General features: G+C 42.1%; 1 protein-coding gene across 1 annotated transcript; it reads right to left on the minus strand.

Moving 5' to 3' along the window:
- Positions 1-696: 696 nt before the first annotated feature.
- Positions 697-8,246, minus strand: LOC112262490 (iron-sulfur cluster assembly 1 homolog, mitochondrial). The gene is made up of 4 exons (XM_042331192.1): positions 8,122-8,246; positions 5,261-5,314; positions 4,842-4,947; positions 697-1,551 (listed from the first exon to the last, which is right to left on the minus strand). Exons 1-4 carry the CDS (start codon positions 8,218-8,220, stop codon positions 1,403-1,405), a joined length of 408 nt encoding a protein of 135 aa, XP_042187126.1. The 5' UTR covers positions 8,221-8,246; the 3' UTR covers positions 697-1,402.
- Positions 8,247-11,659: the final 3,413 nt, after the last annotated feature.

An 11,659-nucleotide genomic window follows, 5' to 3' on the forward strand; every position in this document is an offset into this window, starting at 1 on the left:
TAGCATGGGCAGCACTATTGAGGCGGTCACAGACCTCCATTTCTCTCTCAGGAAACAATGTCATGCTGCTTCCTCGACTCGTCTACAGTCGCTGACTTTAGCATTACCCATCAAACACGCCCAACAAGTCCTTGTCTTTATGTGACTGTATTCAACCTACAGGTAACTACTAAAATAATGGGAACACTGGAGTAAATTAGGGAAACAAAGTATATTGAAAGCAGGTGCTTCCACATAGGCGCGGTTCCTGAGTTAAATTCAGTAATTAACATCCCATCATGCTTAGGGTCACGTATACAAATTTTGGGTGGGCCATTAGTTTCATGCCCTGTGGATGGCAGTGGTCACTGAATGGTTTGATGAGCATGAAAACGATGTAAACCATATGCCATGGCCGTCTCAGTCACCAGATCTCAACCCAATTGAACACCAAATGATGGAATTTCTTGTGAAAGAATGGCATCTCATCCCTCCAATAGAGTTCCAGACACTTGTAGAATTCATGCCAAGATGGACTGAAGCTGTTCTGATTGGTGGAGGCCCAACGCCCTATTGAGACACTATATATTGGTGTTTCCTTTACTTTGGCAGCTCTCCAAGTCTCTCAGGTACTGTGTCTATGGTTACTACCAGAACCACATGCATGTCTATGTAACAAGGTTTCAAGTGGCTCGGCATGTCACAGCCCAGTGTTCAGATTCATGGTAGATGTAGTTTTAGGGGGCTCAGCATGTCACAGCCCAGTGTTTAGATTCATGGTAGATGTAGTTTTAGGGGGCTCAGCATGTCACAGCCCAGTGTTTAGATTCATGGTAGATGTAGTTTTAGGGGGCTCAGCATGTCACAGCCCAGTGTTTAGATTCATGGTAGATGTAGTTTTAGGGGGCTCAGCATGTCACAGCCCAGTGTTTAGATTCATGGTAGATGTAGTTTTAGGGGCTCAGCATGGCACAGCCCAGTGTTTAGATTATATTAGCCCTACAGTACACCATCACAAGACCCACAGCAACAAGAAGACAACTCATCCTGTTCTATAGCAGCACAGAAACATCCATGTCTGTCTCACTCCTCCTTTCGCGTCTCACTCCTTCTCTCACGTCTCACTCCTTCTCTCACGTCTCACTCCTTCTCTCACGTCTCACTCCTTCTCTCACGTCTCACTCCTTCTCTCACTCCTTCTCTCACGTTGTGTTTATCAGGCCTTTATTCACAGGCCTTTAGGTAAGGTGTGTGTGTGTGTGTGTGTGTGTGTGTGTGTGTGTGTGAGAGAGAGAGGGTTGGGAGGTGTGTATGAGTGAGAGGGTTGGGAGGTGTGTGTGAGTGGGGGTTTGTGGGTGGCGAGTATGGGTGTGAGGATGACGTTTGGCTGTGTTAGGAGACCAGGCCTCAGCAGGAAGCCCTCTCACATGTTGAAGCTCTCTCCACAGCCGCAGGTGCCCTTGATGTTGGGGTTGTTGAAGACAAACTCACTGGACAGCTTGGACTCCACGAAGTCCATCTCGGTCCCCAGCAGAGTGAGCTGGGCCTTCTTCTCTATAAATACACGGACACCTGCAGGAGAGGACTAATAATTATTAGGGCTGTTGAAGTTAATGCGTGACATTAAATGGTAAATTATTTCCTAATCGTTTCCTCAAAGACCTTTTTAAGTGCAACACAACACACTCTGCTGTCCCAAGGTTTCCGTCAGGAAAATGTTTCCGCCGGACATTATGCCCAGCAGCATTTTAAAATGTACCCATGATGCATTGGGTGAGTAAGCGGATTAGGGCGTCCACCAACAGTGCTCAGAATGACAGATCACCTTTCGAATATGGTAATTTATATTAAACAGAACATTCAAGTCAAGGACGCAACAAGATCCTCCTTCTTCTTAACCGATGATGATGATGCACTTCGAACATGTTAGAATAAGTGTCCACATTCACTTTTCTCCAGCCAACAAGACGAGTAACGAACAGCAAAAAACCACTAGACAATGTAAATGTACTATCCTCAACAGTAGAATTTATTTTAACCTATTCTATTGGTCAGCTTGTTGAGAAAGAACCGGCCTATTCTCAAACAGACTCTGGGACAGTTGTGAGACGATAGATCCCTAATTCATACAACCAGCAGGCCTAGGCTACATTTTGTAAAACATTCTTTTAAAGCAGTGTCTGATACAACAGATCAGAACGTTTAGCTTAAAACGTAGCTGAACGATTTATTCACATTATAAGCAAAACAGGACATTCGGAAAGTACTCAGAACCATGGACTTTTTCTACACCTCTTTACGTTACAGCCTCATTCTAAAATGGATTCAATTGTACCCCCCCCAAAAAAAAAAAAAAACTCAATCTACCCACTATATGACAAAGCAAAAAAACATTATCCGCAGATCCTCTCAAGCTCTGTCAGGTTGGATGGGGAGCTTTGCTGCACAGCTATTTTCAGGTCTCTCCAGAGATGTTTGATCAGGCTCTGACTGGGCCACTCAAGAACATTCATAGACTTGTCCCGAAGCCACTCCTGCGCTGTCTTGGCTGTGTGCTTAGGGTCGTTGTCCTGTTGGAAGGTGAACCGTCTTCCCAGTCGGAGGTCCTGAGCACTCTGGAGCAGGTTTTCGTCAAAGATCTCTCTGTACTTTGCTCTGTTCATCTTTCCCTCAATCATGACTAGTCTCTCCTAGTCTCTTCTGCTGAAAAACATCCCCACTGAGGAGTGGCTTCCGTCTGGTCACTACCATAAAGTCCTGATTGGTGGAGTTATGCAGAGATGGTTGTCCTTCTGGAAGTTTCTCCCATCTTCACAGAGGAACTCTAGAGCTCTCTCAGAGTGACCATCGGGTTCTTGGTCACCTCCCTGACCAAGGCCCTTCTCCCCCGATTGCTCAGTTTGGCCAGACGGCCAGCTCTAGGGAGAGTCTTGGTGGTTCCAAACTTCTTCCATTTAAGAATGATTGAGGCCACTGTGTTCTTGGGGACCTTCAATGCTGCAGAAATGTTTTGGTACCCTTCCCCAGATCTGTGCCTCGACACAATCCTGTCTTGGAGCTCTACAGACAACTCCGTTGACCTCATGGCTTGGTTTTTGCAACCATGCACTGTCAACTGTGGGATCTTATATAGACAGGTGTGTGCCTTTCCAAATCATGTCCAATCAATTGAATTTACCACAGGTGGACTCCAATCAAGTTGTAGAGACATCAAGGATGATCAATGGAAACAGGATGCACCTGAGCTCAATCTCCAGTCTCATAGCAAAGAGTCTGAATGCAAATAAGGTATCTGTATTTTATTTAATACATTTGAACATTTCTAGAAACTTGTTTTCGGTTTTTCATTATGGGGTGTTGTGTTTAGATTGATGAGATAAAAAAATATTTAATCCATTTTAGAATAAGGCTGTAACGTAACAAAATGCGGAAAAAGTCAAGGGGTCTGAATACTTTCTGAATGCTCTGTACCTGCAGACTACCTACCTGCACAACCCCTGTTCGTGTGTGTAACAAAATGTTAAAAAGCAAATGAGTCTGAAGCAACAGATCAGAATGGTTACCTTCAAATGTTGCTGAACTTATTTCTTCACATTTTAAGCGCAGCATTGTACCATCTAAATCGCTGTGGAATATTTTCAATAGCATTTACATTTTTTATTTTATTTTAACAGATGTTAGAAGCTGGTAGACAAAAAAACAAAACAGCTTCAAACTGTTTGTATTTAGAGACCGTGAAATGATTCCCTACACGAGTCAGGGCTGGTTCTCTCTCATAAACTAAAATTGAACAAACAATTAATCATTTCCTGGTTGCAAAGATTCTACGAATTATTTCCAAAGCCAGAACAGCATTCCCATTTTGACAGATTCCACTCCGATGGGAGAAATCAATAGGTTACTATTCCAGACAACACTGAGTAACACTATTATTCCACAATTACTGCAGATATATTAAAGATTCTGAAATTACAACACAACAATCCTATGTGTCCTATCCTATGTAGCACCTTAACGTCAAAGAAGGAGGGAGCAGAGGCCCGCGGCAACATTGATCAGAGGGAGCAGAGGCCCGCGGCAACATTGATCAGAGGCCCGCGGCAACATTGATCAGAGGCCCGCGGCAACATTGATCAGAGAGGGAGCAGAGGCCCGCGGCAACATTTGATCAGAGGGAGCAGAGGCCCGCGGCAACATTGATCAGAGGGAGCAGAGGCATTGATCAGAGGGAGCAGAGGCGGCAACATTAATCAGAGGGAGCAGAGGCCCGCGGCAACATTAATCAGAGGGAGCAGAGGCCCGCGGCAACATTGATCAGAGGGAGCAGAGGCCCGCGGCAACATTGGAGCATTAACAGCTGGGTGTTTATGGTGAAAATGTATTAAAAAAAACATAATATAGATGATTTTGTTTCCCTTACAATCAAAGCCTAGTTCGTCTGTAACTCAATACACTGCTTTTTAAAAAGGAAAAATATTTTACAGCAACATTAGGAGACATCGTAACATTACAGTAAAACCACAACTCAGTATTTTACAGCAACATTAGGAGCGCACTGAGACATCGTAACATTACAGTAAAACCACAACTCAGTATTTTACAGCAACATTAGGAGACATTGTAACATTACAGTAAAACCACAACAGTATTTTACAGCAATAATAAATCACTTATGTTAAAGGAGAACATTTCAACATAATGTTGAGGATTTCATTTAGATTGTAGATTAAATAAAAACATCTGACAAGATGAGGATAACTCAACAACATTCATGGTTTTCCAAAGTGGTCCAACGAGGATGCAACTCTAAATATTAAGATAACGTTGGGATAATGTCATTTAGGATAATGGTGTTTGCTCACCGTCCTGCAGCACCTCCTCGTCAGCCTGATCTTTCTGCTTGGTGAAGTCCAGAGTGTAGGTCATACCGTTACAGCCCCTTGTCCTCACACCCACCTTCAGACCAATCTGGAACACAACCACCATTATACCACTACCCATAACCCCTCACACCCACCTTCAGACCAAGCTAGACACAACACAACCACCATTATACCACTACCCATAACCCCTCACACCCACCTTCAGACCAAGCTAGACACAACACAACCACCATTATACCACTACCCATAACCCCTCACACCCACCTTCAGACCACTACCCATAACACCACCTTCAGACCAATCTGGAAACAGCGCTAGGCCCGGAACAAAAGCATGCTCTAAAAAGGAGGTCTCCAGGAGAGTTGGAGATTCATGGGTTAGGTTGGAGGGATACTCACGTATTCTGGTTTATCCTCGAGTAAGTTCCTGATCCTATTCACAGCAGATGGAGTCTGGAGAGAGAGACCAGAGGGGTTGCCGACACAGTCCATTACAGTATCATACGCACAATCTTCCTACGGCAACTCTAGGAATCTCTGATACCAGATATAAATATGACTAATCTGAGACTTCAACTCCTTGCATCCCATTGTAGTATAGCCACAACACTGTCACAAATATAAAATGTAACAATTTAATTGATTTTACTGACTTACAGTTCATAAGGAAATCAGTCAATTTAAATAAATAAATTGGGCCCTAATCTATGGATTTCACATGACTGGGAATACAGATGTGCATCTGATGGTCACAGATACCATAAAAAAAGATAGGGGAGTGGATCAGAAAGCCAGTCAGTATCTGGTTTGACCACCATTTGCCTCATGCAGCGCGACACGTCCCCTTCACACAGAGGGCCTTGCGTTATCATTCCGAAACATGAGTTGATGGCGGTGGCTGAATGGCACGTCAATGGGCCTCAGGATCTCGTCACGGTATCTCTGTGCATTCAAATTGCCATCGATTAAATGCAATTGTGTTGGTTGTCCGTAGCTTATACCTGCCCATACCATAACCCCACCATGGGGCACTCTGTTCACAACGTTGGCATCAGCAAACCACTCGCCCACATGATGCCATACACATCATCTGCCATCATCCCAGTCCAGTTGAAACCGGGATTCATCTGTGAAGAGCACACTTCTCCAGCCTGCCAGCGACCATCGAAGGTTAACATTTGACCACTTAAAGCCGGTTACGACACCGAACTGCAGTCAGGTCAAGACCCCGCTGAGGACGATGAGCTTCCCTGAGACAGGTTCTACAAAGTTTTTGTAGAAATTCTTTGGTTGTTTCATCAGCTGTCTAGGTGGCTGGTCTCTGATGATCCCGCAGGTGAAGAAGCCAGATGTGGAGGTCCTGGGTTGGCGTGGTTACACGTGGTCTACGGTAGTGAGGCCAGTTGGACGTACTGCCAAATTCTCAAAAACGACATTGGAGGTGGCTTATGGTAGAGAATTGAACATTTTCTGGCAACAATTCTGGCAAGGCCAATTGCACACCTACCTCGAAACTTGAGACATATGTGGCATTGTGTTGTGAAAAAAAAGTCCCCAGCACAAGGTGCACCTGTGTAATGATCATGCCGTTCAATCAGCTTCTTGATATGCAACACCTGTGAGGGGGATGGATTATCTTGGCGAAGGAGAAATGCTCACTAACAGGGATGTAAACAAATTTGTCCACAACATTTGAGAGAATGTTGTTATGGAACATTTCTGGGATCTTATATTTCATCTCCATGAAACCAAAACTTGACAAGATGCGTTTATATTTTTGTTCACTATAATAGTATAGTAGGTCTATAACATTAACACCAAAACACACCTAATTTCTAATTACATTTTAGGATGGTTAGCTGGAGCAGAAGAGTCACATTTTCTTTCTCAAGCGCCCAGAACTCTGAGCGGACACCACTAGGCATTATTTAGGATAAATAATGAGTATAGCCCACTAGGCAGAACATACACGTTGATTGAAACAAAATACAAGAAAAGGCTACTAGTTTAAAACCATCTAGGAAATGGAAGTTATTTAAGAAGACCTAAACACATATTCCCATGAAATGGATTGAGATCAGAAGATTGACATGGAGATTCAGTTGGGACGTTTTACCAGTAAAATGTAAAGAACTAGCAGGCATGATGAGTGGTGGCCTATTTTGGAAATTAGGTAGCCTGTGACTAACTTGGTGTTTGATGGTATTACAAATAGAAAATGTTATTGAGACAATGTGTAGCATAGGCAGACATTGCAATTTGAATATGCATATTCTATAATGATAGGGTATTCAATTGGCTACATCTGTCGCGACAAACTCAGATAATCGTGACATTTAAATTACTTGGTCACCTAACAGCTCTACACCAAATAGGTAATAAAGGTTTGCATCCCTATGAGCTCATATAATCACAAGTCCATTCTAAGTTGTTACTGTTTCATGACGTTTTGTCCCATAACCGTGTTGTTGTCATTGTTCTGTCAACTCGACAGAGGGACTGGGCTGTCCAACAGCAACTACAGTGAGCTGAGCTACTTTATCACAACGCCACAGAGGCCTTTATCTCCAAAACCCCGTGCCTGCAGACAGTTGATGTGAACAAGCTGGTTAACATTTCATGTAAGAAACTGTGCTGCTCCCTTCTCATCGGGCCCGGAAGTAGCTTTCTGTGTCATTGGACATGAGTGACAAACGTCCTTTAGGTAGCTACTGTAGCTATAGATAAAAACTAGTGTATTCCTAATCACTTGCTCGCTAGCTAGAGATATTAGCTATGTTACCTAGTTAAAACACAGTTCTCAAATCACCACCACACTCACTCATTTTTGAAAAACCTCAATCCGAAATGAAGGCAAGGATTTAGCGGATTAAAACAGCAGATAGTGTGGGTGGATTGGAGCTCCGAAACTATTAAAAACGATTTTTCAGCACCAAAACAATAGCGGGCAAAACTTTGGGTGCTGAAATCAGTAGTTTGTATGCATACATATATAAACAGTAATTTTGTGACGTCGGAGCTCCAGTCCGTTCACACCAGTCGGTCATCAACTCCATTGTAAATCGTTGAGTTTAATCGGCTAACTTGGATTATGAGAATTTAATTGACACATGATGAGTGCCACCAAAAACGACGACATAGCTATATTACATGACAGCCAGCTCGCTTTCTGTAACTTCGGAGTAAACGGTTTTAGTAATATTCACCGACACTTAAGTATTTGGAGAGGAAAATAATATAATATTTTTTTACACACTTACCAGCGTTAAAGCCGCTCTAGTGGCTAATATCTTTCTTTTACTGACTGCTCGGACGGTCGCCCTAGCCACCATGGAGGCAGACATGTTCGGTAATGACATATCTGAACCACAGATGGAACAATGACTCAGATAGTTCACTGGTTGTATAAATGTGAAGTATCCGGTGGGCGTTTCCACCCACTACCAAATATGGTAGTGAGAGATTTGTACATCGTTACAACACTGTATTTTTTTATTTTTTTTTATTTTTTACATAATATGACATTTGTATTGTCTTTATTCTTTTGAAACGTCTGTATGTTTACTGTTAATTTTGATTGTTTATTTCACTTTTGTATATTATCTACTTCACTTGCTTTGACAATGTTAACACATGTTTCCCATGCCAATAAAGCCCCTTGAATTGAATTGGAAGCCCACTGGCACACAGTGGGAGAAGATGAAACGAGATGGATTTTGGTCCGTTATTTTCTCGTTAATTAAACATTTAAATTCAATACAGTTCTATTCCAAAAAAAAACTAGATTCTGTTATTAAAAGAGAGGACACATTTTTTTTTACAAAATCGCGCTGTTTAGGAGTGGAAAGGTAAATTCACAGAGTAGGCGTTCTCTAACGGAAATATGTAGACATTTACAAGAATGCGCCACTAGCAGTGCTTGGCTCTGCCCACTATGACTCAAATGATAAACTGTGGTCTATCTTGGTTTACTTATAAAAATCTTTATTTAAACCCTTTTAGCTACAGAACATATTTATGTAAACGAACATGAAAACACCGGTGTGCGCATGAGCGGGAAACCGCCAACCCAGCGATTTAGCAAACGGATCCACAATAGGTTGATTTATTGAATGACAGGCGCTTGAGCCAATAGAAATCCAGTGAGTTTACGACACTGTATGACACCTTCAAAAATGTGATCAACGCAACAATTAAGTTCATTAGGCAGGCTAGATCACTGAGTTATATAATAAGAACTTGATACTGAGTCCAAGAATACCTTGAAAACAACGGAACGGGCAGGTAATCTACTCACGCCTGCCCTATACCGTCTCTATCCGGGTTAACAGAGTTTCTAAACCCAGAGACGCAACATAGCGAGACTTTCGGGAATATTGGCAAAACAAACAGCCAGACCAGCCCAGGGTTTGAGAAGTCAACGGGGGAAGTGGACAATTCTTCATTCATTTTCTCGAAATCTAAAGGAACCTCGTAGATTTGAGACCATGTTTTAGGTCAACGTCTTACGTTACTCCAACATCGCGAGAGTGACAAATTGACAGCCTGCACATGCGCAGTTCGGAGCGAGACGACCGTTAGCCAACGTCGCCATGTCTTCGCCTTCAACTGTCAGTTTGTCACTTTCACGAGGTTTGAGTAAAATTACTTGTTCAACTACTTAAGACATTGGCTCAAATCTAGGTTGTGCCTTTTTAGATTTCAAGAAAATGTAAAACAATGAAATATTTTTTTTACTTCTCTGGTCTGAAACAGACCAGGTTTGAGAAATCAATGAGCGAAGTAAAAAATTATTTCATTGTTTTACATTTTCTTGAAATCTAAAAAGGCACAATCTAGATTTGAGCCAATGTCTTAAGTAGTTGAACAAGTAATTCACGGAGGTCTCGGAGATGTTGCTCCTCTGGGTTTAGAAACTCTGTGCTAGCCAGGGTTGCCAGGTCAAGCAAACATTTCTAGCACATTGACCATTCAAACCTTCCCAAAAGACCTGAACTAGCCCAAAGAGAGGAGTTGCCACATCTATACAATAAACTCATTTTTCCCATAACGTTATCGAGCCAGTTAAGGACGATCATGGTAACTTGTAACGTCGTTAGAAGCAAAAAAATTGTGTTTCCTTAAAATAATAATTGCAAGCTATGACATATGTAGGCCGTCATTGTAAATAAGAATTTGTTTTTAACTGACTTGCCTAGTTAAATAAAACAAAAATGTAAAGTCATTTAAATGTTACTAGATAATTGTCCCTTAACTCGCCAGATAATTTCCCATTAAATTAATATCGATTTTACTCTCTTGACTGCTATGATTAAGCAATAAGGCACAAGGGGATATGGTATATGGCCAATATGCCACCGCTAACGGTTGTTCTTAACCTCGACGCAACGCGGAGTGCCTGGATACAGCCGTTAGCGGTGGTAGGTTGGCCATATACCGCAAACCCCCGGGGATGGGGTCGTAATTTCAATCACTGAATTAAATGTTAAAATGTGTATGGACCGAATATGTTTGTCAACAACAGCCAGTATTTATTTTTTTAGACTTAATTTGACCTGTAGCCTAATCTGACTGTTACATCAATCTAATGCGTTCATAAGAACACAAGACTACAACAACAACAAGCTGGAGTTACAGGCTATCTATTGATAAGAACACAAGACTACAACAAACTGGAGTTACAGGCTATCTATTGATAAGAACACAAGACTACAACAAACTGGAGTTACAGGCTATCTATTGATAAGAACACAAGACTACAACAAACTGGAGTTACAGGCTATCTATTGATAAGAACACAAGACTACAACAAACTGGAGTTACAGGCTATCTATTGATAAGAACACAAGACTACAACAAACTGGAGTTACAGGCTATCTATTGATAAGAACACAAGACTACAACAAACTGGAGTTACAGGCTATCTATTGATAAGAACACAAGACTACAACAAACTGGAGTTACAGGCTATCTATTGATAAGAACACAAGACTACAACAAACTGGAGTTACAGGCTATCTATTGATAAGAACACAAGACTACAACAAACTGGAGTTACAGGCTATCTATTGATAAGAACACAAGACTACAACAAACTGGAGTTACAGGCTATCTATTGATAAGAACACAAGACTACAACAAACTGGAGTTACAGGCTATCTATTGATAAGAACACAAGACTACAACAAACTGGAGTTACAGGCTATCTATTGATAAGAACACAAGACTACAACAAACTGGAGTTACAGGCTATCTCAAATCAAATCAAATTTATTTATATAGCCCTTCATACATCAGCTGATATCTCAAAGTGCTGTACAGAAACCCAGCCTAAAACCACAAACAGCAAGCAATGCAGGTGTAGAAGCACGGTGGCTAGGAAAAACTCCCTAGAAAGGCCAAAACCTAGGAAGAAACCTAGAGAGGAACCAAGCTATGTGGGGTGGCCAGTCCTCTTCTGGCTGTGCCGGGTGGAGATTATAACAGAACATGGACAAGATGTTCAAATGTTCATAAATGACCAGCATGGTCGAATAATAATAAGGCAGAACAGTTGAAACTGGAGCAGCAGCACGGTCAGGTGGACTGGGGACAGCAAGGAGTCATCATGTCAGGTAGTCCTGGGTCATGGTCCTAGGGCTCAGGTCCTCCGAGAGAGAGAGAGAGAGAAAAAGAGAGAATTAGAGAACGCACACTTAGATTCACACAGGACACCGAATAGGACAGGAGAGGTACTCCAGATATAACAAACTGACCCTAGCCCCCCGACACATTAACTACTGCAGCATAAATACTGGA

This window comes from Oncorhynchus tshawytscha, linkage group LG12, assembly GCF_018296145.1.
Source record: "Oncorhynchus tshawytscha isolate Ot180627B linkage group LG12, Otsh_v2.0, whole genome shotgun sequence".
Lineage (NCBI taxonomy): Eukaryota > Metazoa > Chordata > Actinopteri > Salmoniformes > Salmonidae > Oncorhynchus > Oncorhynchus tshawytscha.

Bases quoted from the DNA above. Each gene is read 5' to 3' on its own strand.
- LOC112262490 (XM_042331192.1), bottom strand. From the start codon at position 8,220: ATGTCATTACCGAACATGTCTGCCTCCATGGTGGCTAGGGCGACCGTC. The intron at 5,315-8,121 runs GTAAGTGTGTAA...CTCTCTCTCCAG, and splicing joins CTAGAGCGGCTTTAACGCTG to ACTCCATCTGCTGTGAATAG. The intron at 4,948-5,260 runs GTGAGTATCCCT...GTTGTGTTCCAG, and splicing joins TCGAGGATAAACCAGAATAC to ATTGGTCTGAAGGTGGGTGT.